This window comes from Platichthys flesus, chromosome 3 (genome assembly GCF_949316205.1).
Source record: "Platichthys flesus chromosome 3, fPlaFle2.1, whole genome shotgun sequence".
NCBI classification, from domain to species: Eukaryota; Metazoa; Chordata; class Actinopteri; order Pleuronectiformes; family Pleuronectidae; genus Platichthys; species Platichthys flesus.
In genome coordinates, this window is record NC_084947.1 from 9,998,345 (window position 1) to 10,018,925 (window position 20,581).

At 41.5% G+C, this 20,581-nt stretch overlaps 1 protein-coding gene across 2 annotated transcripts in view; it reads left to right on the forward strand.

Annotated features, from left to right (window-relative positions):
* The first annotated feature begins 719 nt into the window (after positions 1-719).
* Positions 720-20,581, forward strand: part of trim36 (tripartite motif containing 36) — a 32,611-nt gene continuing 12,749 nt past the window's right edge. The window contains exons 1-8 of one of the 2 annotated variants that reach the window (XM_062381983.1): positions 720-916; positions 7,378-7,612; positions 14,430-14,510; positions 15,483-15,829; positions 16,585-16,731; positions 18,395-18,490; positions 19,304-19,441; positions 19,588-19,703. In XM_062381983.1, coding sequence (XP_062237967.1) covers positions 854-916; positions 7,378-7,612; positions 14,430-14,510; positions 15,483-15,829; positions 16,585-16,731; positions 18,395-18,490; positions 19,304-19,441; positions 19,588-19,703 — 1,223 coding nt within the window. In that variant the 5' untranslated portion in view covers positions 720-853. Of the gene's footprint in view, positions 917-7,377; positions 7,625-14,429; positions 14,511-15,482; positions 15,830-16,584; positions 16,732-18,394; positions 18,491-19,303; positions 19,442-19,587; positions 19,704-20,581 lie in introns of both variants that reach the window. The other variant, XM_062381982.1, reaches the window with a different exon arrangement.

Here is a 20,581-nt window from a genome sequence, read left to right on the forward strand (position 1 = left end):
TAGCTAGATGGATGGATGACAGTCAAACAGACAAACGGATGGATGGATGGATGGGTGGATGGATAGCTAGATGGATGGATGACAGTCAAACAGACAAACGGATGGATGGATGGATGGATGGCAGACAAACAGACAGACAGACAGACAGACAGACAGACAGACAGACAAACGGATGGATGGATAGAGGGAGGGATGAATAAAGAGAGGGAGGGAGGGATAGATATAGAGTACAGTACCATATGCGCACGTGAGCGCGTCGCCAGCGATGCGTAAACAGGCCACATGTGTGTGTGCGTAAACTTAACTGGACGTGTCACTATTAGATTTAGGACCCCCCCCCCCCTCCCCCCTCTAATCTTCAGACTGACATGATTATAATTGTTCCTGCAGAGAGCGATGTATAAAACCAGGATCCATTCTCCCTGCACGCGGACTGGTGGGTGACAGATGACGAGGATACAAAGGGCTGTGTGCGCGGAGACATCACCGCTGAGGGACGAGGAGGGAGATGGGAGAGTGCGCCGAGGAGGCGAGGGAGGAGTTTTCCCTCCAAGACGAGGCCAGCTAAAACAAAATTGGTCGCCGGCGCATGTACCGTAGACTACACACACACACACACACACACACACACACAAACACACAGAGACACACACATAGCAGAGAGGGAGGGGAGAGAGGAGATGGGATGTGGTCTGAGGAGCAGCTTCTCTCGCTTCACGTCACCTCACCTTTCTGTGTGAAGCTGTGAGGCGCTGACCCAGGCTGCCTGTTTGTGTTCCTCCACATTTTAATATCCGCATCTTCATCACCATCACCTCCATCAGCAGCAGCATCACCATCATCGTCTGTAACCATGTCGGACTCTGAGGACATGACGGAGTTCGCCAGCATCGTGGAGCGGATCGAGCGAGGCGAGGTGAGTGAGTCCCCCCCCCCCACACACACATCAGCGGATGATTTACGGTTCTTTTGACAGCAGCGGTCTGTGTGTCAACATGTGCCCGAGATCAGCAGCGCCGCGTCGGCCTGCAGAGCTGTCAGGGGACGGAGAGGAGAGGAGAGGGATGAGAACAAACCCACACCTCTGCCTATTGTGTTCTATTCTATTCTATTCTATTCTATTCTTCAACCATAATTTACTAGATATATTGTGATATTGTCACAAGATCTGACTGAGGGTGTTTTCTGTTGAATGTGTCTATAGTCCGATATACAGTCTGATTCCCCTTTGAAACCTATTCAATTCAAGTGAGCTCCATTTCACCTCATATAACATCAGCTTATATTGTGAAGTTACAACATCATTGTAAAAAATCGATTTAATTTTATTCTATTCTTTAGACATTATTCACTGTATATATATCCTGATATTGCCACATCATCTGACAGAGGGTGTTTTCTGTTGCATGACGTGTCTATAGTCTCACAGTTTAATGTACAAGCCTCTGCTAATACAACATCTAATTAAGCTTCCATTTAAAATATACATTCATAAAAGGCTCTTTAGGAAAATCTGTTCTGTTGTATTCTTCTTTGATTAATACATGCATTTTTAATACCTATATTCTGATATTGCAACATCATCTGACTGAGGACATTTTCAGTTGAATGACCATGAGTCTATATCCAAACCTTTTCTACTCCACTCTACTCCACTCCACTCTACTCTACTCTATTCTATTCTATTCTATTCTACTCTATTCTATTCTATAAACATATTAAGGCCAACAGTTAAGTGCATGCCTCGTCCATTGTAATTATATTAAAACCTATTTAATACATTGAAAAATATATTAACATTTCAGCCTGTATTTTACATGATCTTATTTTGTAATATAAAGTAAAAATATATCAAACAAAATCATATTCTATTCTATTCATTTCTATGCTATAAAAAATGGTTTCAATTGTATGAATAAATTGGGTGGATTTCAATTTTTCCAACCATTTAGCCTATACATCATAGACTATTGTAATATGAAGTAATACTATGATACTATAGTAATATCGTTCTATTCTGCTCTATTCTAATCTATTGTCAGCTGCGGGTCTCGATTAATGCCAACACTATGCCACAGAATTGATGTAATCTCATATATTTATAGCAGTTATATTGTTTAACATGATATTATTAAGCACTTATCGTACTTTAACTGTATTCCGATGTGGTAAGAGGATCTGAGGGTTTTTGGTTTACACAGACTCATCCATTCTCCATTCTATTTTGTGTCAGAGCTTTGTGGCTTTAAGGCATAAGCTTCCCTTCTATTCTTAGGAGAGGAGAAAACGTGAACATAAAGAGTTTAATTAGAGGCTCGGTCGCTGCGTGTGTTGGTAGTTCGATAGCGCTGCAGGCTGGATCACAGACTCTTGTCAGTATGTGGGACACTTGACAGCAGCTGCGTAGTTGAGCCAGGGCACCCGGTTACCAAGGAGGTGTGTGTGTGTCTCCATGGGGAGGAGGTCTTTACCCTTTTCACCTACTGCAGTCTGACAGGACGTGTTGAAATGCAGCTCCCCTGCTAGCACAAGCTCCCACATTCAGCCAAGCTTGTATGTGCTGTGGTGTGTGTGTGTTTCATGTGTTAAATGACTGTGCACACGATTGATTCACTGGCCCGGCCAAAGTTGCTGAACTCAGTGGTATTTTAAAATTAGAATCAGGCCTCTATGGCACAGTCAGCAACGAGGTTTACTCTTTACTCAAACACTTACATGTTTCTGAGCAATAAGGATGTTTGAGCGATTGTTTGAAAACAGTTGCAGAAGGAGATATAAGATAGAAATCTAAAAGTAAATAGGACCTCTGTTATTTACTGAAACCTTACATTGTATTTAGGCAACAAATGACTCAACAGAAAGATGTCTGCAGTGCCCTCAGTGGCGTCTGGGCTAGTAGAATAGTTCAAACATTTCACTCCATTCATTATGCGCTATAAGCTATAATTTACAAAGCAAATGAATTGCAGCTCCCTTCCAAAACTCCCCAAAAGACGTTTCATGGTCCATTTTGTTCTTTAACCCGAACACTGTCAGGTTGACCTGATGGGAGGCCCAGTGTGCAATTAAATGAACTGCAGATCTTTACATGGCCACTGCTGCAAGTGACTAGCAGATAATAAATCTCCTTTAATAATGGATCAGACATTAATAGAATGGTGAATGTAAAGTGACCAGAAGTCGTAGCTTTCACGGGCCCCTTTTGTTATGTATAGAAACCTCTTGTGAGGGGGCGGGCACGGTTGCTCACTGTTGGACCAGAGACTCTTGAAAACCTATAGCTACCAAATTTTATATAAATATAAAAAAAGATTTATTGTTAAACTTCAGACGTTATGTTTTAACCTCATAGTTTTAGTACTGATTCAGTCCCATTAGGCCCAATTGCATTGTTCTACTCTGAAGGCAATTGGGTTTGAGAAGAAAAGATGGTCAAAAGACAAGAGTTAAAAATTCCATCTTTTACTAAAGTCTGTTATTTTTATCAAGAGAAACAACCTACCACATAGCAGTGTTTTCAGAACCCTCCCATTTTTACGTGAGCAAAGACATGGTGATTAGCAATGTTAGCATGCTACCAATAACCTACAGTGAACATACCGAAAACAACAGTTACACATCTGTTCCTGTCCCCTCTTCCTCTCCACCCACCTCTCCTCTCTCCACCATTTCTGTCTTTTCAACCCGACCGGTCGAGACAGATGTCTAATCACACTCACTCTGGTTCTGCTGGATGTTTATTTCTAAGAAAGGGGAGATATTTTTGTGTGTTTGCTCATAGTCCAAATGTCATGGTTTCTATATATTTTAAGGTATCGACCTTACTGTGATTAGTGCCTTGAGATAATGCATGTTGGGATTTGGTGCTGTACTAATAACAATAAATTGGATAGCTAACATTCTAAAGATTGGCATGATAACCCGTGAACATTTTGCTTAAACTCAAACAATAAAGAACAATAAGAGCTGGTTGATCCATAGACTGGATATAAAGATGGAAGATGCAGCTCCAAAATCCAGAAATGAAGCCAAGCTATCGAATGTGATTGTTGCCATCTTGTGAGTCTGTGGAGTTGCACAATCAAGGGATGGAGCTGTGGAGGCAAAGTACCACTGATATACCCACTCCTCCAGGGGCCACTAGCCTGGCTGAATTCTAAGTTTCCCCTGACGTCCCCCTGTTCTGTCTGTAGTCAGAAAAAAAATACAAATTACTCACTTACTATCAACACAAACAATAAATATGACAGTTATGACTGTTTGAAACTTTTGCTTTCTGATCTTGTTTGAAGTACACAATGTGTATGAACTAGGAACAATTTTCAAAATGTATTTCATGATGTGTGGCTTTGACTTAAATGTGCACTTTATTGAATCCAGAATCGTGCTTGAATGTTTGGCCACTAAAAATCCAAGATCTGCCACTGATAACAACCAAACTCTGATACGTGAAAACATAAACATACATCAATTTGTCAAAAAGTCAACGTTCTAATCTGACAGACACCTTTCAAACATACCGAATTAGTTCAATGTGTACTGTAACTCTGATGTCCCAACCACTAGCATGGAAGAGGCAGGATTTACGACCAATTCTGCAGCCAGCCACCAGGGGGCAATCTAGACACTTTGGTTTCATTTTAGGGGAGCAAATGTCATTTCTTGTTTACATGTTTACCCACATTGTCTGGTTTGATCTCCTCCATATCAGTGGTTGGGACAAAAAAAGTTAAATTACACATCAAAACTAATTATCTCAAAGATGGGTTCTGTCATATGAGTCGCCTACTTTCAACTTGCTGTATGTTAAAGTGTTTGTATTTCTTATACATGAGGTGGGATTTAGGACTCATACTGCAGACGGCCACCAGGGGGCGATACAGACGCTTTGCGTCCGCTTTAGTGCAGCAAACGCCATGTCGTCCATCTGTAAATACCATCCAGGCTTGAATCTTTTCTTACATATTGATGTCTCTCGGGACCACATTCAAACCGGTGCCTGTTGGAAGCAAATACCGTTGGATTAGGAACGTAAATTTAGTTTACGTGGAGCACTTGAAAGCAGCAGCAGCAGCAGCAGTTTCTATGGAGACCACCCCCCTCCCCTCCTCTCTCTCTCTCTCTCTCTCTCTCTCTCTCCCTCTCTCTCTTTCTCACACTCCCCCCTGTTGTCTTTCCACCCCCTGTGTGTGTTTGAGTGACTGTCAGTGTGTGTGTGTGTTGAATGGGCTGCTGATTCACTACAGCTCTCTCTCTCTCTCTCTCTCTCTCTCTCTCTCTCTCTCTCTCTCTCTCTCTCTCTCTCTCTCTCTCTCTCTCTCTCTCTCTCTCTGTCTCTCTCTCTCTCTCTCTCTCTCTCCTTCTCACACTCCTGTTGTCTTTCCACCCCCTGTGTGTGTTTGAGTGACTGTCAGTGTGTGTGTGTTGAATGGGCTGCTGATTCACTACAGCTCTCTCTCTCTCCCTCCCTCCCTCTCTCGCTCGCTCTCTCTCTCTCACCCTCCCTCTCCCTCCCAGCAGCTGCGTCTCTCTATTTAAAATCCCTCCGCCGTCCAGTCGGCATCTCCGGCTCCGCTCCCACAGAAGTTGCGCTGGTGTTTCTGGACGAGAACCAAAACACACAGACACTAAAAAAAGTCCTCGGGTAATTCCGTGTAGGAAGCGGGAGGCTTTTACTCTCTCTCCCTCAGCATGTCCGCGGAGAAGAGGCGAAGCAGCAGCAGCGGCACTGCGGCGGTAAGTCAAGCGCGAGCCGGGGAGGATTCGTGGAGTTCGTGGGGGGAAGATGATTAAAAAAAAAAGTAGTTTGTCTTTAGGTTTCGTCATTGTTGTGCCACAGCTGCGTGCCGACATTGTTAAAGTGACTGTGTGCTCGGTGGAGTTGTGGAGCGGTGCGTCCTCCTCGCCGAGTCCACTCATTGTTTCAGTCTGAGGACAAACTGCCTCTTTCTGTCTTAACTTCCTCCAACTCTCTGCTTATTGTCCCTTAACACGTGTGCAGCCGCTTCTCTCACGTTAGTGCGACACGAATGTATTCATTTAGCAGGTTTCACTCACAGGTGGAGTCGAGGGGCCGTGCAGGGACTTTAAAGAGACAAGAGAAACAAGTACCAGAGACAAGGTGTCAAGAAAACTAAGTTAAAAGTAAAAAAAAAACTATTTAAAACCAGAAAGGACACGTTCAAATAAATGACGAGCAAAATGAAATGGATTAAAACAGTGGAATAAAAGAGTTGGACGAAATAGGAGGACAAAATAGTTTTAAAAATCTGTATAAAATTAAAAAAAATAAGGAATTTGAATTTGTCAAATACAATATAATGGTGGTACAATGGTGAAAAAAAAGTTTGAACCAGGTTTTTAAAAACTGCCAACACAGGCAGGATTCCCACCTGAGATGACTGAGCCCCTTGAATAATGTGACCACAGGTTCTGTTCCTGGATCTGTGGACAAACGTTTTCCAAAACGAGAGCTGCTGTTTCACTGTTAAAGTCTATATTTAGCCGGACATAATCTGCTCTTATGTAATGTATTAGAAACATGCTAAAGACTCAGTGTATGGATGTTGTTGGGTATCCACCGGTGGGTTTTCTCACTACCATTGAATGTAGAATGAATAATATTTTTTATAGGCCCTTTTTATTCTCCTGACACAGCAAAATGTTGTTTCACAGCTTGAAGAGAAGACAAAAGGTCTGTTTTAGGTTCATCTAAAGATCTGTTAATAATAGGTTGTTGTTCTTACGATCAAAGAAAGCTGTGTCCTTCCACCAAACACTGAAACCCGTGTTCACCTTCTGCTCCTTTGGGTTTTCTTTTTAAAAGGAGTTGGGTCAATTTAATGCAATTTAACAACTGTCGCTGGACATTGAGGCCGAAAAGGATATCAAGACAAAAAACATTAGGCCGATATCAATAACTATCAGGATAAATGTCTCATTATTTTAGTTGACTGATCTTTGAGTGAAGGTTGTAGTTTTAACATATATTGCTGTTGGATAATATGTTTTCAGCCCTGTCGGTTTGAATGTTTGTTTATAAGCAAGATAGTGCAAAAACTACTCTGCGGAATACCAAGAAACTTGTTGGAGGGATGCAGTATGAGTCAGGGAAAAACCCTTTGGATTTTGGTTTGGATCCAGCATTGGATTTGGAGCCCTTTCTTTCACATTGTGAGTTCGAAATTATTCATTGGGTGGTGGGGGTGGGGGTGGTATTGACGAGTGCAGTGTGGTGTAGCCTGATTTGAATTTGCTATTGGGGCCTTAGCAGAGGTTTGTGCTCTACTGAGTTCCACTCCAGTTCATATTGCTTTATTGCCCAGACCCAGCCGGGGCATATACAACACATTTCATTAACCACATCTCCGTCACCAGGTGCCGATCAAAAACATTGAGAGGGAGCTGATCTGCCCGATCTGCAAGGAGCTGTTCACCCACCCGCTGATCCTGCCCTGTCAGCACAGCGTCTGCCACAAGTGTGTCAGGGAGCTGCTGCAGCTGAACTATGACGACTCTTTCGATGCCGGCTCCGAGTGCTCCATGCCGGGCAGCCCCAGGTCCAGGGTGCCCTCCCCCTCCATGGAGAGGCTGGACAGGCTTGTGAGATCAGGTGGGTCTCGGGGTAAGGAAACACAAACATTTATTCCCTCTGTGTTCTTTGCAGGCGGGGATTTATCGGGAACAGATTGGTGCAGGGACCGGGATCCTCCAAAGTTAAAAGCATTTCACAATGGTGTGTTGAGGCATTAGCAGGGACTGTGGGCCGTCAGCCCGACTATCTTAAGGTGTGTTACATGAGGTGATTGAGGCTAATAATCAGGCTATTGCGTTACAGGAAGTGCATCTATCAAACGGGTCTGTAGCCATTTGCGATAGCTTCAGACAAAGGAAGTTATAGTAGTCAGTAATGTCAGCTTCCTGTTTTATTGTCTTCCTCTGAATTCCCGCAGCTTCAGTTTTTTAGCTCTGATGTCATCTCAGCTGCTGCTCTCAACAGGTTTCAGTGGCCTGAGCCTGGAAATGACCTTTTATAGAGAGGGAGCTTTAAAAACATTCTCTCATATCAGAAAATATGTTGTAAGAACTGAAGGCTATTCTCAGTGCCCTCAGACATATAAAAGGTAGTGCCATGGTGAAAAATATATTTTCATGAACCTATAGCTAATGCAAATTTAAATGAATAAGCTCATGGAAATGGAGCAAGACTAAAAAAGCACTATTGTATGATGTGTGGGTTTTATTGCAGGGCAGACGCCGCCCCTCCTCCCTCCTGTCCTAGATAAACTCCAGCACCCATTAGAAAATTTGATAACTTTACCTCTCAGGCAAGACATTGTCAGTCAGTAGCTTTCTTTCAATCCCGTCTGTTTTTACAGGCTTTATTAATGAGCCAGCAGACAAACTTGACAAGCTGTACTCTTGTCTACCGGGAGAAAAGACATATTGACAAGCTCCCGCAAAGCCTGATTGTCTCCATTGTCTGTCTCTTGTGGCCCAGGGGCATCAAATACCACCCTCAATCATGCAGGGGCTTATGTATTCGTTGGAAAATGTTTTTAGAAGAGAGAGAAGTGTCTATCATTTCCACTTGATCTTTAATCAGATATTCAGGTGTAGATGTGTTTGAACTGAGCTGGAGTGAGGGTAAAGCTGTGGTTCGGTGGACAGGTTGCTAAATTAACTTGTCACATTCTTTTTAAGTTATCTGCAAAACGTATGGCGCTGCTGCAGCCGATCTTCAGCAGGTTCATGTCTAAACCTTAAATAGCATGGAGGTACAGTGCTGCTTTACAGAGAGCTTTGGTTTACAGGACGTTTCACTAAAGATGTTCTTTATAAGGGGCCTCATTTATAAAATGGTGCATAGGATCACTTGGGTTGAACCGTGGCAAAAACGAGAGGAAAGCAAGACTATTCATATTTCTGACACAAAAATGGAGGTTTTTGAATGTGCTGGGGCTGTGACTGGATTTATTTAAAGACTTGCTAATTTACACAATCCATATGTTCAGGTGGTAGACGATCTGAGAGTGTGTCTATATTAGCCACCACAGTGTCTCCAGTGCAGTGCATAATTGTTCTCTTCTGCAATAATGCTTTTTTAATTAATGCTTTTTGACGTTTCTGCAGATTTGTTCAAACAATGGTGATAATTTAGCCTCATTAACATGGTTGAGGGGAAAAGGAGCCAGTTTATTCATGCTGCCAAACCTTTCAGAATCCTGGGACATTGTCGCAATTCAACAGCTGCGGTTCACTCCACAATTGACCATCAGTGTCAGGAGCATGGAATTTGATATGAGATTTTGCCCATGTCCTAAATAATTGAAGGAGTTCCGTCTCACTAGAAGTCAGGGTTTATGTACAGGTGCGAACATTCTCCTGTTTGTTTTGGGATCCAAACTTTGTGTCCATGCAGAGATTATACATGAGGCCCCAGAGCTGAGTCCAACTTCCATACCACGTACTAATCCTAAGAAGATTATGTTTACTGGAAAGTGAAACAACCAAGTTTAATGTACAGTGTGCCTGCTAAAAAACATGATTTGGAGTTTACTGTTAGTCTGCACTGCAATGCACAAAGCTCTTACTAGCAATTAATGCTGGTGATTTGCACATATAGCTTCTTTTTTCAAAACTATTTTGTTCTCTGTGCAAAAGCAATACTGGGATTTAGTCTTGTAGAAGCTGCATATAATTGTGTCTAATGGAAGTGGGAAACAAATAGCTGCTATATCATTGACTTCAAATGTTTTATTTTTAACATTTTTAGGTTCTAAGTGCTCAAATCCATACGACACTTAATGTTAGCAGTTTTTGACTTTGTGTTTTCATACCGGGAAACTAACAATATATACTTACTGCAATCTGTATGCACAATTAAACAAGCATTGTATAATTTCGTGTTAGTACAAATCTTGTTACTTCAAACTAGCTCACACACTACTGTTTAGTATGGATTTGGGACACAGCAAGTGATTTGGTGCTACCTGGTATCATTTCACCCGGACGCCAAGTAACCTGGGAGCAACACTGAGAATGTGAACCCGAGGCTGAAAGGATCCCCAGAGTACAGTGACGGGAGTTTTTCAGCCAGGGTTCAGAACCACAGCGACTGGGCTCTCAAACACAGCTTCTCTCATTCAGACTCACCCCCCCTCAACCTGAATGAGTTCATTCTTCACTGGCAGGACGGCGTCTGTTGACTCAGGAAATAATCAAATCCTGCTTTTGAGTAAACAAATCTCCCGCCAGTTTGTACACAAGGGCAGCTCCTGTACTCGGACTTCATGTAAATTCATGCACAATCTTTTTTTAGTCACTTGAACTTGATTTTAATGTAGTGTCTCCAGCCTCTGTCCTTTTAACATGAACTCCTAAAGGATCATGCAGAGCTGGAATTCCCTTTGGGATTATCAGGCAAATTTGTTCCTTTTTGTTAAGTGCATTTACTGAGCAGATTATAAAGCATAAGAATATTTAAGATGCTTTTTAAAGGACGTTATGAACCTTATCTCAGGAACAGAACGCCAAAGCATTTCTGCCGACTGCCCTTAACACTGGGAGATCGGATCACTGGTAGTCATGGTGACACAACCTGACTGTTGGGAATGAATGAGGGATTAGGTGAAGAGAGAGACAGAAAAGACTTAAGGCTATATTTATCAGTGTGCAGCTCGGACGAGCCTTGCTGTGCTGGGGCAGGGGAAGCAAACTGAAACTCCATTAACTCCATCTTTTATGTTACTGGGGCTCAAACGGGGCAGAGTGCATTTACGTACAGCTAATCCTTGACAAGTGCACTTTTAATTTGGTGAAAGTTCTCATTAAGGAACAGTTTGGCATTTAAGCTTTCTTACGCTTTCAACGTTTAAAGATTGTTACCACTCATGTATGTAACAACATCTACTTATTAATCACCTAAAAGCTGTAGCTTTGGTCAAGTGAATATCTAAGTAGCTAAAACACTTTTCTGCATGATGGTTGTTTTAGTTGTAAAATGCCATTTTAAAATGTATGAGCATGAATGTAGTTGTAGGCGAAACAAACCAAATTTCAATCAGAAATCCAACCCGTTTATCACCTGTAACTTTAATATTTCCAGGTGAACTGTTTCAAGACATGTGTAGGGGCCTTACATGTGCACTTGATGACCACACCTACATTATCATGATTAAAGCCTGAGGCTAAAGCTGCATGTTCAAGAGGATAGCTTTAGTGAATCAAACACTGCACTGTAAAAGCCCGGGAGTGGCGCTGCTGGGATGTTTTCACCTTCAGACTGAGCCAATTTTGCTGTTCCAGTCTTGATGCTAATTTAATGACTAAGCAAATATCTCCTGGGTCTAGTTTCAGCAGCGCACAGACATCAGAGTGGTTTTGTCCTCATCTAACTCTCGAATATTTGCATTTTCAAAAATGCCAAACTATTCCTTTATTAGAAATTTCAGTCTTATTGCATTCATTCCTCCCAACCAGTTTTAATCCTAAAACCTGTTAAGTACTTTTTTTTTGTTTCATGGCTTTGTGCTTGAATGTCGACTGTAAATGTCAAGGATTAATTGTACTTGTCACTGACTGTATGTATTTTAAACACACTGTTTTGTATTTAACTTGGAATTGCAAGTTTTCTTATTTTACTTTTCAGTTGTCTTTTTCTCCAGTGTCATGATGTTTTTCAAAAAAATGGTTTCACACCTCACTCCACGTTATGCATTGTTTCATTTTTCTTGTTGGTCTCACCTCACTTCTCTGTTCATTGCTTGCAGCCACAGTGCGAAGGTCGCTTGGAAGTCGAGGTAGACGCGGGCTCCGTGTTTTGAATAGCTGTAGTGAGTACAGTGTTACCAGAACCCCTGTGAAACCCTAGTTTGGTTCTACCCTTTTCTCTACATGACCATACAAACTCACGCCACCTGTTGGGTTTAAAACGATTTATTTTTCACGAGCGTTATTCTTTTCGCTGGATCTCAAGTTGAAAAGAAGACTAAGCTTTTGTAAAACACTTAATTTTAGGTAATTATAGCAAAATGGCATGTACCACTTTCAAAAAACATCCTCTGAGCATAAAAGTTGAGTGATTTATTAAAAGGATAGAAACCCAGATTCCCAAAGATGGTGTGGGAAAAAAAAAAGAAGCAAAATGCTTCAGGCAATACTCATCTGCCATTTCTTGAAAAAACTTTGGCATTCAAGATGGTTAATAAAAGCAGTAAAAGAAAAAGAGGGCGGAACAGTAAAAACATTAAAGCGATGATCTGGAGGCCAACAAGAGCGGGATGGAGGAAAGAAGGACGAGCAAGAGTTAATAGGAGTTAGAGTCCTTGACAGGGAGCAAGTGAAAGGACTCTTTTTCAAAGTGGATGTTTCCTAGGAGTTGAAGTGTTACGTGTTTGTGCACTATAGCTAAGCTTTGCATTCAGTAAATTAGTAAAACATGAAGGGAACTAAAGCAGCTTCATAGCGACGGAGAACTGAAGGTCTCTGTTTAAGAGTTACACTCACGTACACACTCTGAGGGAAAACCTACAATATGTTTGGGCTTGCTAAGATTCTTAACTGGCTTTTTCTGATTGGTATCTTTGTGGCTTCAGGCTGCTGTTTACCCTTCACTTAACAATCATCGCTTTTGAGAAACAGTTTATGAGAGCTCAGACCTGTTTCAGCGTCTGTAATCGTTTTGGCCATGATGAATTGAAGGTGTCAGACTGCTGTCCAAGTAAAACAATACTAAGTATAGTTTCTTCTTTTTGCTCTGAATGCATCAACTTGGGTTTGACATGCTCAGTGGATGTTTAAAGGCTTTCATCATCTTCTATTTTTAAAGCGCAGAGAAGCGTCTCTACGTGGCATCTCCTGAAATAATTGATGGCTGTAGGATCCAACTATTACCTGTAAAAGCAAACAATGAAATAAGATGAGTGACAATGTAATTTTAAGCCCTATGCGATTAAACATTCTCCAGCCTTTCAGCGATTAAATTAACGTTAGATTCAAATTTTATATTTGTATAAAAAAATGCGGAAACATTTTCTGGAGAAGATAATGTTAATACACAGCTTTTGTCTAATAACAAACCTAAACAAATGCATTCCACAGATTTTTATGTTTGCTTTAGAAATAAAAATAATTAAATGACAAAGTGGACAATGAGTCTTTTTAAATATTCAGTTTAAGTATTTATAAAAATAATCAGTCAGTTGTGCAGACATCTGATCACATTTAACGGGAACCTTATTAGACACATTGACACCAATATTCTTAAATTAACCCGGTTTAATGACGGTTTATCATGTAAACTAAATTCGGAATAATAAGGTCAATCTCAGAATAAACGATATTCCAATTAAGACACGTTAAGTATTTGTTAGTTGCATTATGTAGACATGTAAACATCTTTATTGAGTCATAAACTCTTTTAAACTTTATACAGCATTTTGCATCATCGACGGCATTGACCAACTACTTGATGACACATATCCTTAGTTTGAATGACGCAGTGGACGTACTGACCTGAGTCATAATCACAGACTCTGCTCTGTGACATCTAAACAGCATAACTAATGGCATATTCTATTAGCAGACCCTTGTAAACATCCAAATCAAAATAATGTCTTATTCAGAATACGATCAATGGGCTGAGTATTGGTGTAAATTAAGTGTTCTTGTCTGTCATGACTGACTGAAACATAAATGCTGCATCAGGTGAATCATCAAACTGTGTCTTTATAGACTTGTGCAGGGGAGAGGCCAAGCCCTTTTTACACAGGCAGAGCGCAGCAGCTCTGCAATGACTCGTCAGTTTCTGCGTTTGACTCTGCCTCCCTCTGCAGCTCCGCAAAATCAACACACAAACGCACACATACACGTTTTGCTGCAGGCACCCGTCTGCTTCTTCCTTGCTCACACCTGCCGTTCTGACCACAGAGTGTGATTCACTGTGCTGAGTCCCAACATGACACGCACATGAGTGAACACTCGTACCTGGCGTCTTCACCAGGTTAGAAACTGGCTTCATCCTTCATTGGTTTACGTGCTGAGGCTTCTCTTTTCATCCAGTGACTTCACTTGTCTTAACAAGACCATGTCACCCTCATCACCATCATCAGATTAATTTCATCACAACCTTGAATTTCACATCGGCCTTCAGACAGGAAGGGCAAACCAAACTCAGTAGTGCAGTTTATTCTCCGATCAGACGGATTCCTCCTCCAGGTCGTAAGCTGTCCGTGCACTGTCACAATCTTCAGTTCTGCTCACGTCACACGGCATGCACATGGTTTCTCACATCACGTAGTTTATGTGTTTGCTGTTCTGCCACTGCTTTCCCCTTTGCTGCACCTATTTTTTTTGCAAAGTGCTGTTTTGCAGTGCAGTAGCTGTAACGTATCTTCGCTTACCTGAGGAGTGTTTGATTTAATTTTCAGGTCCTCGGAAACGGAGTGGAAATACTGGCTTGAAAACTGAGATAAATCCAGCACTCCTCGGTTCCCCTGTCCCCCAAAAACGTGAAGCCTTATTGTTTATCTTTTCTTTCTGCGTGTGCTGGCTTTCTATGTCTGCTCAGTGTTTTACAGACCCTGCTTGCGTCTGTGATGTGACCTTGTGTAAGCACGTCGTGTCCCCATGTTGCTGCCTTGTTAAGATGCTGCTGCTGCATCAGTAACGAGCACAATGATGTGGTGAACTCTTGAAAGCAGCGCTGCTTTAAGAGGAGTTTTGTCGTCTTGTGAATAGAAGTGTTTGTGCATTGAACTGGACATGAGATGATAATTGAATTTTATTTTTGCAAACTTTTGGTTCAGTTCCACTTCAAGTTCATTAATTGTGTCTCGATTTAAAAATGCTTGTTTGTCATTTTTATTTTTTTATCCATTTTTTTTAAAACTAGACTAATTTCCTTTGTCCAGATCACTGTGAGCACTTAGTACTACTTGTGTAAAATATTGAGTGACTTGAAATATAAAATAGATTTCTCATAAGTCCCAAATAGCTCCAAGGATGCTCTCCTCCCCATGACCACCCCTGTATCCCATCACTCCTCATTCGTCCCCAGTACTTGGATTGTCTCTCTTCCTGGACCCCTGAATGACGACTGCTCGATCTGATGCTCCATACACCCACGTCTCTTATTGAGTAGTGGTCATTATGGAAATAAAGCACAAAGGGAGACATGCTGAGGCTCTATTGGTGAAAACGTGACTTTTTCATTCGGGCCATCAAAGGCTTTCTCGCCTTAAGTGAATGCCAATGATGTAATGCTGCTTATGTGAAACTTGGCCCAGTTGAACATATTTCCCCCTGCCCATGTTAGATTCTTAGAATTTTTTTCCCCTCACTTTAATTTGAAGTCCAAGAAAATTGTTGTTCACGTGTCACAATAGAGCCTCAGGCAAGATTAGAAACTGGGTGACTCAAGGCTATGAAATGTTGCCCTTTCTCTTTTCTCACTTTTTCCACTTTCGCTGGCTCTTCTCCAGGCTCTATCTCGTCCCCAGGGTGGCGCAGAGGGTCAGTGACTCCCCGGGTCACCGCCATCCCATGCCCTGGCTGCCAGCATGACATCGAACTCGGCGAGCGGGGCATCAGCATGCTGTTCCGTAACTTCACCCTGGAGAGCATCGTCGAGCGCTACCGCCAGGCCGCCCGCGCCGCAGTGGCGATTATGTGTAACATCTGCAAGCCTCCGCAGCTGCAGGAGGCGACGAAGAGCTGCATGGACTGCAAGGCTAGCTACTGTAACGAGTGCTTCAAGCTGCACCACCCCTGGGGGACACCCAAAGCTCAGCACGAGTATGTCGGCCCCACGACCAACTTTAGGCCCAAGGCAAGTATCTTTATTGAAGTCCTTTTTCAATAATTATCTGTAACTAATTATGTTCATTAAGTTGGACTGTGAACCTTCTCCAGGGATAGGTTGTCACATGAGTCTTAATAAAGTAAGATCATGATTTGTAGGAGACAGTAGAAAATTAGGGCATATGTTCCCGCCGTACATAATCTAACTAGAATGATACTCAATAGACCACATAGCTCCGCCAAGCCCAACAGTCCCCTTAGGAAACCTACATTTAAATTCACTAGATGCAGATTTTTATTCCATACACTTATAAAAATCAGTCTCTCAAACATGCAAGGTTGTTTTTCCAACGAGATCCACAAATTATTCTGAGAAATCAACGAAAATATCAAAAAAAATAATCTTCCTATCTTGCAAAAAATCCTTATATGTTGTGTCTTCTGTCCGTCCAAGTGATCATGCAGCTCTGATTCATTGATCCACTTCCAAGTCTTGTTGGAAACCTGACCTGCCTGCCTTTCCTTTTTGAGTTTCTGTTTCATTTCCTTTGTTGATCAAACGGCCGTCTCAAGTCCAGCAGTAAAAAAGTGCTGATTTTTAAATTCTATTTTTAGACACGTAAGGAAATGGCTCACAGAAAACTGTCTGGGTACTTTTAAAGTTTTGACCATCTTCCTGTTTCACATGCAGTAGGTCTGTGCTGTCAAACATTGCTGTCAAGCGGATGTGCTTATGTGTTTATTGGTCTAATTTGAACTCTCACGTTCTGCTGCTTATCCCAGGTGCTCATGTGTCCGGAGCACGAGATGGAGAAGGTGAACATGTACTGCGAGGTCTGCAGACGACCCGTGTGTCACCTCTGCAAGCTGGGAGGATCCCACGCCAACCACAAGGTCACCTCCATGAGCAGCGCCTACAAGATCCTCAAGGTGCAACAATCAGACACTGTAACACTCTGAGAACTAATACTGTGTGTGTGTGTTAGGGTTGTCGGTTTAATACACTGGAATTTGTTTTGTTATCTGTGATGACTAACTCAATACAGGCTTATGCTAACAAGGATTAAACGGAGCTTGAACACAATGTTAACAAAGCCTGACATAGAGATGTGGCCGAATCAGTCTTTGTCAAACCGCCAATAACAACTATTTTGTGATTTTTACTGAGTAGGTTTTAAATAGAACAAAGTGTTGTCAATCTTTGTGTATATTAGAACTATCTGTAGTCTACATACCGAATCCTTCAAGGCAGACTGATCCTCTGGAGTTCAGTCGTTAATTGATTTGCAGAAGTGCATAGAATAATCTGAAAGTGAAAAAATATCTTTGAGATGATTAAATATCTTCCTTCAGCGGGATTAGGGTTGCATCATATTTATTCTATTTATCAACACCTGTAAGGGGGGGGGGGGGGGGGGGGGGTAGTTGTGCTGTACCGCCCACTGACTGGTCCCTGAATCTCTCATCTCTTGCTGTAATATTAATGCCTGACCTGTGCTGGTGTGCATGCACGCGGTAAGACTGGATCAGTCTGTCCTTGTTGCAAACTGAAACCCAGGCTTGATGACCGGGTTTAAAGTGATTGGCCTTGCATGTGGTAAACCAATCAGTGGAATTGATTTCAATCAGGTTGAGTGTTAATCTATGCACCGACAAAAATATCAGGAGTTGTCAGATGTTGTTTTTGCTATAACGTTACTAAGCCACACAAAAAAAAATCGAAGACAGAAATGTTTATGTCACATAGTGAATAGTAATTTAATCTCCCTGTATTGAGCGTTTCCAGCTCAGTGGACTTGATGTAAGGTGGTTCAGCAACTCAATGTGTTTGAAACTCAAGCTGCTGATCTGCGTTGACCTAAACACTTTGCTGCTTAATATTTAATAAGACCATTTGTTCCCCTTGATTTTGTGGCCATCGTATCTTCAAATTGTTGGAAGACGTATCAGATGTCCCAAACTGTTCTGGAAACCTTCGTCATTCAGAATGTACTTTAGTTTCAGTTGCTCTGAACAGAAATGCACTGTCACTGTAACGATTCGCACGAACTGGACACAAATCAGTTAAAGTGTAGAGTAGTGTAGAGTTTGCATGAACTAGTTCAAATGTGAGCAATTTGGGGGCGTGTAATCTCGCGCTTCAGTTTCAAGCTATTATATATGATTTACTTATTTCATTTTTTTATTTTTTTATTTTCAATGTTTAAAAGATGTTCTATGGCATTTTTCTTTGTATGTTTTTGTGAAACTTTAAATGCACTGGTATCAGATGGGAGTTGGTAGTAGTTGATCCAATCTCCTGGTATTGAGAAGGGAAAATGTTATCAGAACATCTCTAAGTCATGAAGGAGCAGATGTCTGGGCAATGTGAGCACATAAGTAGGGATCGGTTAAATCCCTCTGTTCATTACACTAACGCATATTTTAAAGGTGTTTCCATGTTTGCACTATTAACAGATGTCCCTTGAGTCCCGATCGTGTACAAAAGTCACATTATTTGTCATCTGGGTGTTGTGTTGATGTGCACGTGCTTCAGATATTAAGACCATGTGAAACCAACTGCACTCTCAATGCTGATCTGTTCTCCCACCAGGAGAAGCTGGCCAAGAGTATCCATTACCTCATCAGCAAAGAGGACCAGGTCAGGACTCAGATTACTGATCTTGAGCTGCTCATCAGTCAGACCGAGGTGAGCAAGCTAAGTCATGTTGCCGACATTCCAACATCCTCTTCTCTACATCCCAAACGTTTTATACTATGAGTTTAGAGTTTTATTTTTCTAAATCTTTTTCATTAATTGCATCATTTTCTGTCCTTGTTCCTTTTTTATTGTCATGAGCTCTTTTTTTAGTTTTCTTATTTACACTCCTTGTATTCAATCCCAGATATAACTCGTTAATTTTACACTCAAAAGGAATCTTCTTTAATTTTTCATTTTTAGATGTACCTTTTTATAGGGCTCTATTCTGCCTTGTAAAGGACAATCCCCAGTACTTCTATTAATATCTCCAATTTTAGTATTCCCCACGAAGTTGTAGGTTTTTGAAAGCAGAATAAAAAGGTGTGTTAATCCTTTTACTGTGATCACCTCTTACTGGATACAAATGTTGACATAGCTTTCTAAAAACCAGTCTGTCTGTGTGTGCGAATGAGGAAGGGCATTAAACAAACAGTATGCAAAACACAAAACCAAAGAACACAGGCTTTGTTCACTAGTTTCCCCCACACATATTTGGGTTTCAATTTGCTTATGATGCCTTTTTAACTTTGATGTTGACCCTGACTGTGTAAGGGCAGAGAACAACAGAATAACAAAGAAAATCCATCTGTTGAAATGACCCAGGCAGAGTCCATAGAGATGCTCTGCAATGACGTCAGAGCAGTTCACATCAGACATCCTCAGAAGTTCTGACTTTAGACAGTATATTCACACAGGGAGGGATATACGAAGAGACTGATTTGCTTTGTACAAATGAATAACAGCATTCTCTCCTCCTCATAGGACAATGGCCAACTAGCAGAGCGTCAAGCCAATGAGCACTTTGAGCGTCTGTTCGAGACGCTGCAGGAGAGGAAATCCGAGATGCTCAGATCCATTGAACAGTCTCGTAACCGACGCCTGAACCATCTCAAGACCCAGGTATAAAAATACCAGGACTGAATTCAGTTACTATTGATTACGACATACACACATCATCACTCATCCTTAGCAGTAACTAGGATAGAAGATGCAGCTAGGTTGACTGGAATTAAATAACGCAATGGTGTTGTATTGATATTCCCCAGGTGGAGGAGTACCAAGGCATGTTGGAGAACAGTGGTCTGGTGGGCTACGCTCAGGAGGTGCTGAAAGAGACGGACCAGTCCTGCTTTGTGCAGACGGCAAAGCAGCTGCACCTCAGGTACAGCTGGGGGTTTGACTTTATTATTGTTAAAAATCATTACATTATTGACATTCGAGAGCATTTTATAGTCAGTCAATTACAGACAATTAATAGGAAAAAACAGCATCGCAATATTTATTAGTGAAATCTTAAATTGGAGGACGGGTGTGGCCCAAGAGTATGAGTGAGTGAGACGCATGACAAAGCGCGAGATATAGAAGTGTGTTTTACAGCTCAGTTTACATTCACCATATCACACACATGAGGTAATTAAGATTAGAAACAATAGTGATATATAATCAATACTGCTTACAATGTATTGACTTCTAAGGCTCTGTTTCCTGATATACAGTCTTTTCAATGGGCTTTAAAGGGTTAAAGGTTAGTGTCAGTAAATAAATATATTTTCAGAAAACAAAGTTATTAAGTAAAGCTGTTTTGGTTGATTTTTTTAAAGTTATAATGAAGTAAAGTCCACATTAGATGGTGGTCATAGATTCATTTTTTTTGCACTAAACTCCTGCAAACTGCACTAATCGGTCATATAATAATAACTCGTATTGATGCAGCTTAACAATAATGACCTGATATAAATGTATTGCAGAAGCTAAACACTTTTATTTAACAAGCTCCACAGTTGAAGACTTTTGTGTATTTCACATCCATGATTAGTGGCAACTTCCTGCGTCCAAGTGGATTTGTTCATTAGGAGTTGGTCAGTTTGAGTGTTGAGCATCAATCTGATAACATGTTTGAGGAAGTGGAGTGTGTCCGAAGCTTACAAAAAGCCACGTGCACTGATGTTACTAAACTCGAGGGCAGTTAAAGAGAGTGTGGTGCTGCTGTGTCCACTCAGTGCTGCATAATGGAGAGTCTTCTGCTCCAAGCTGACTAAT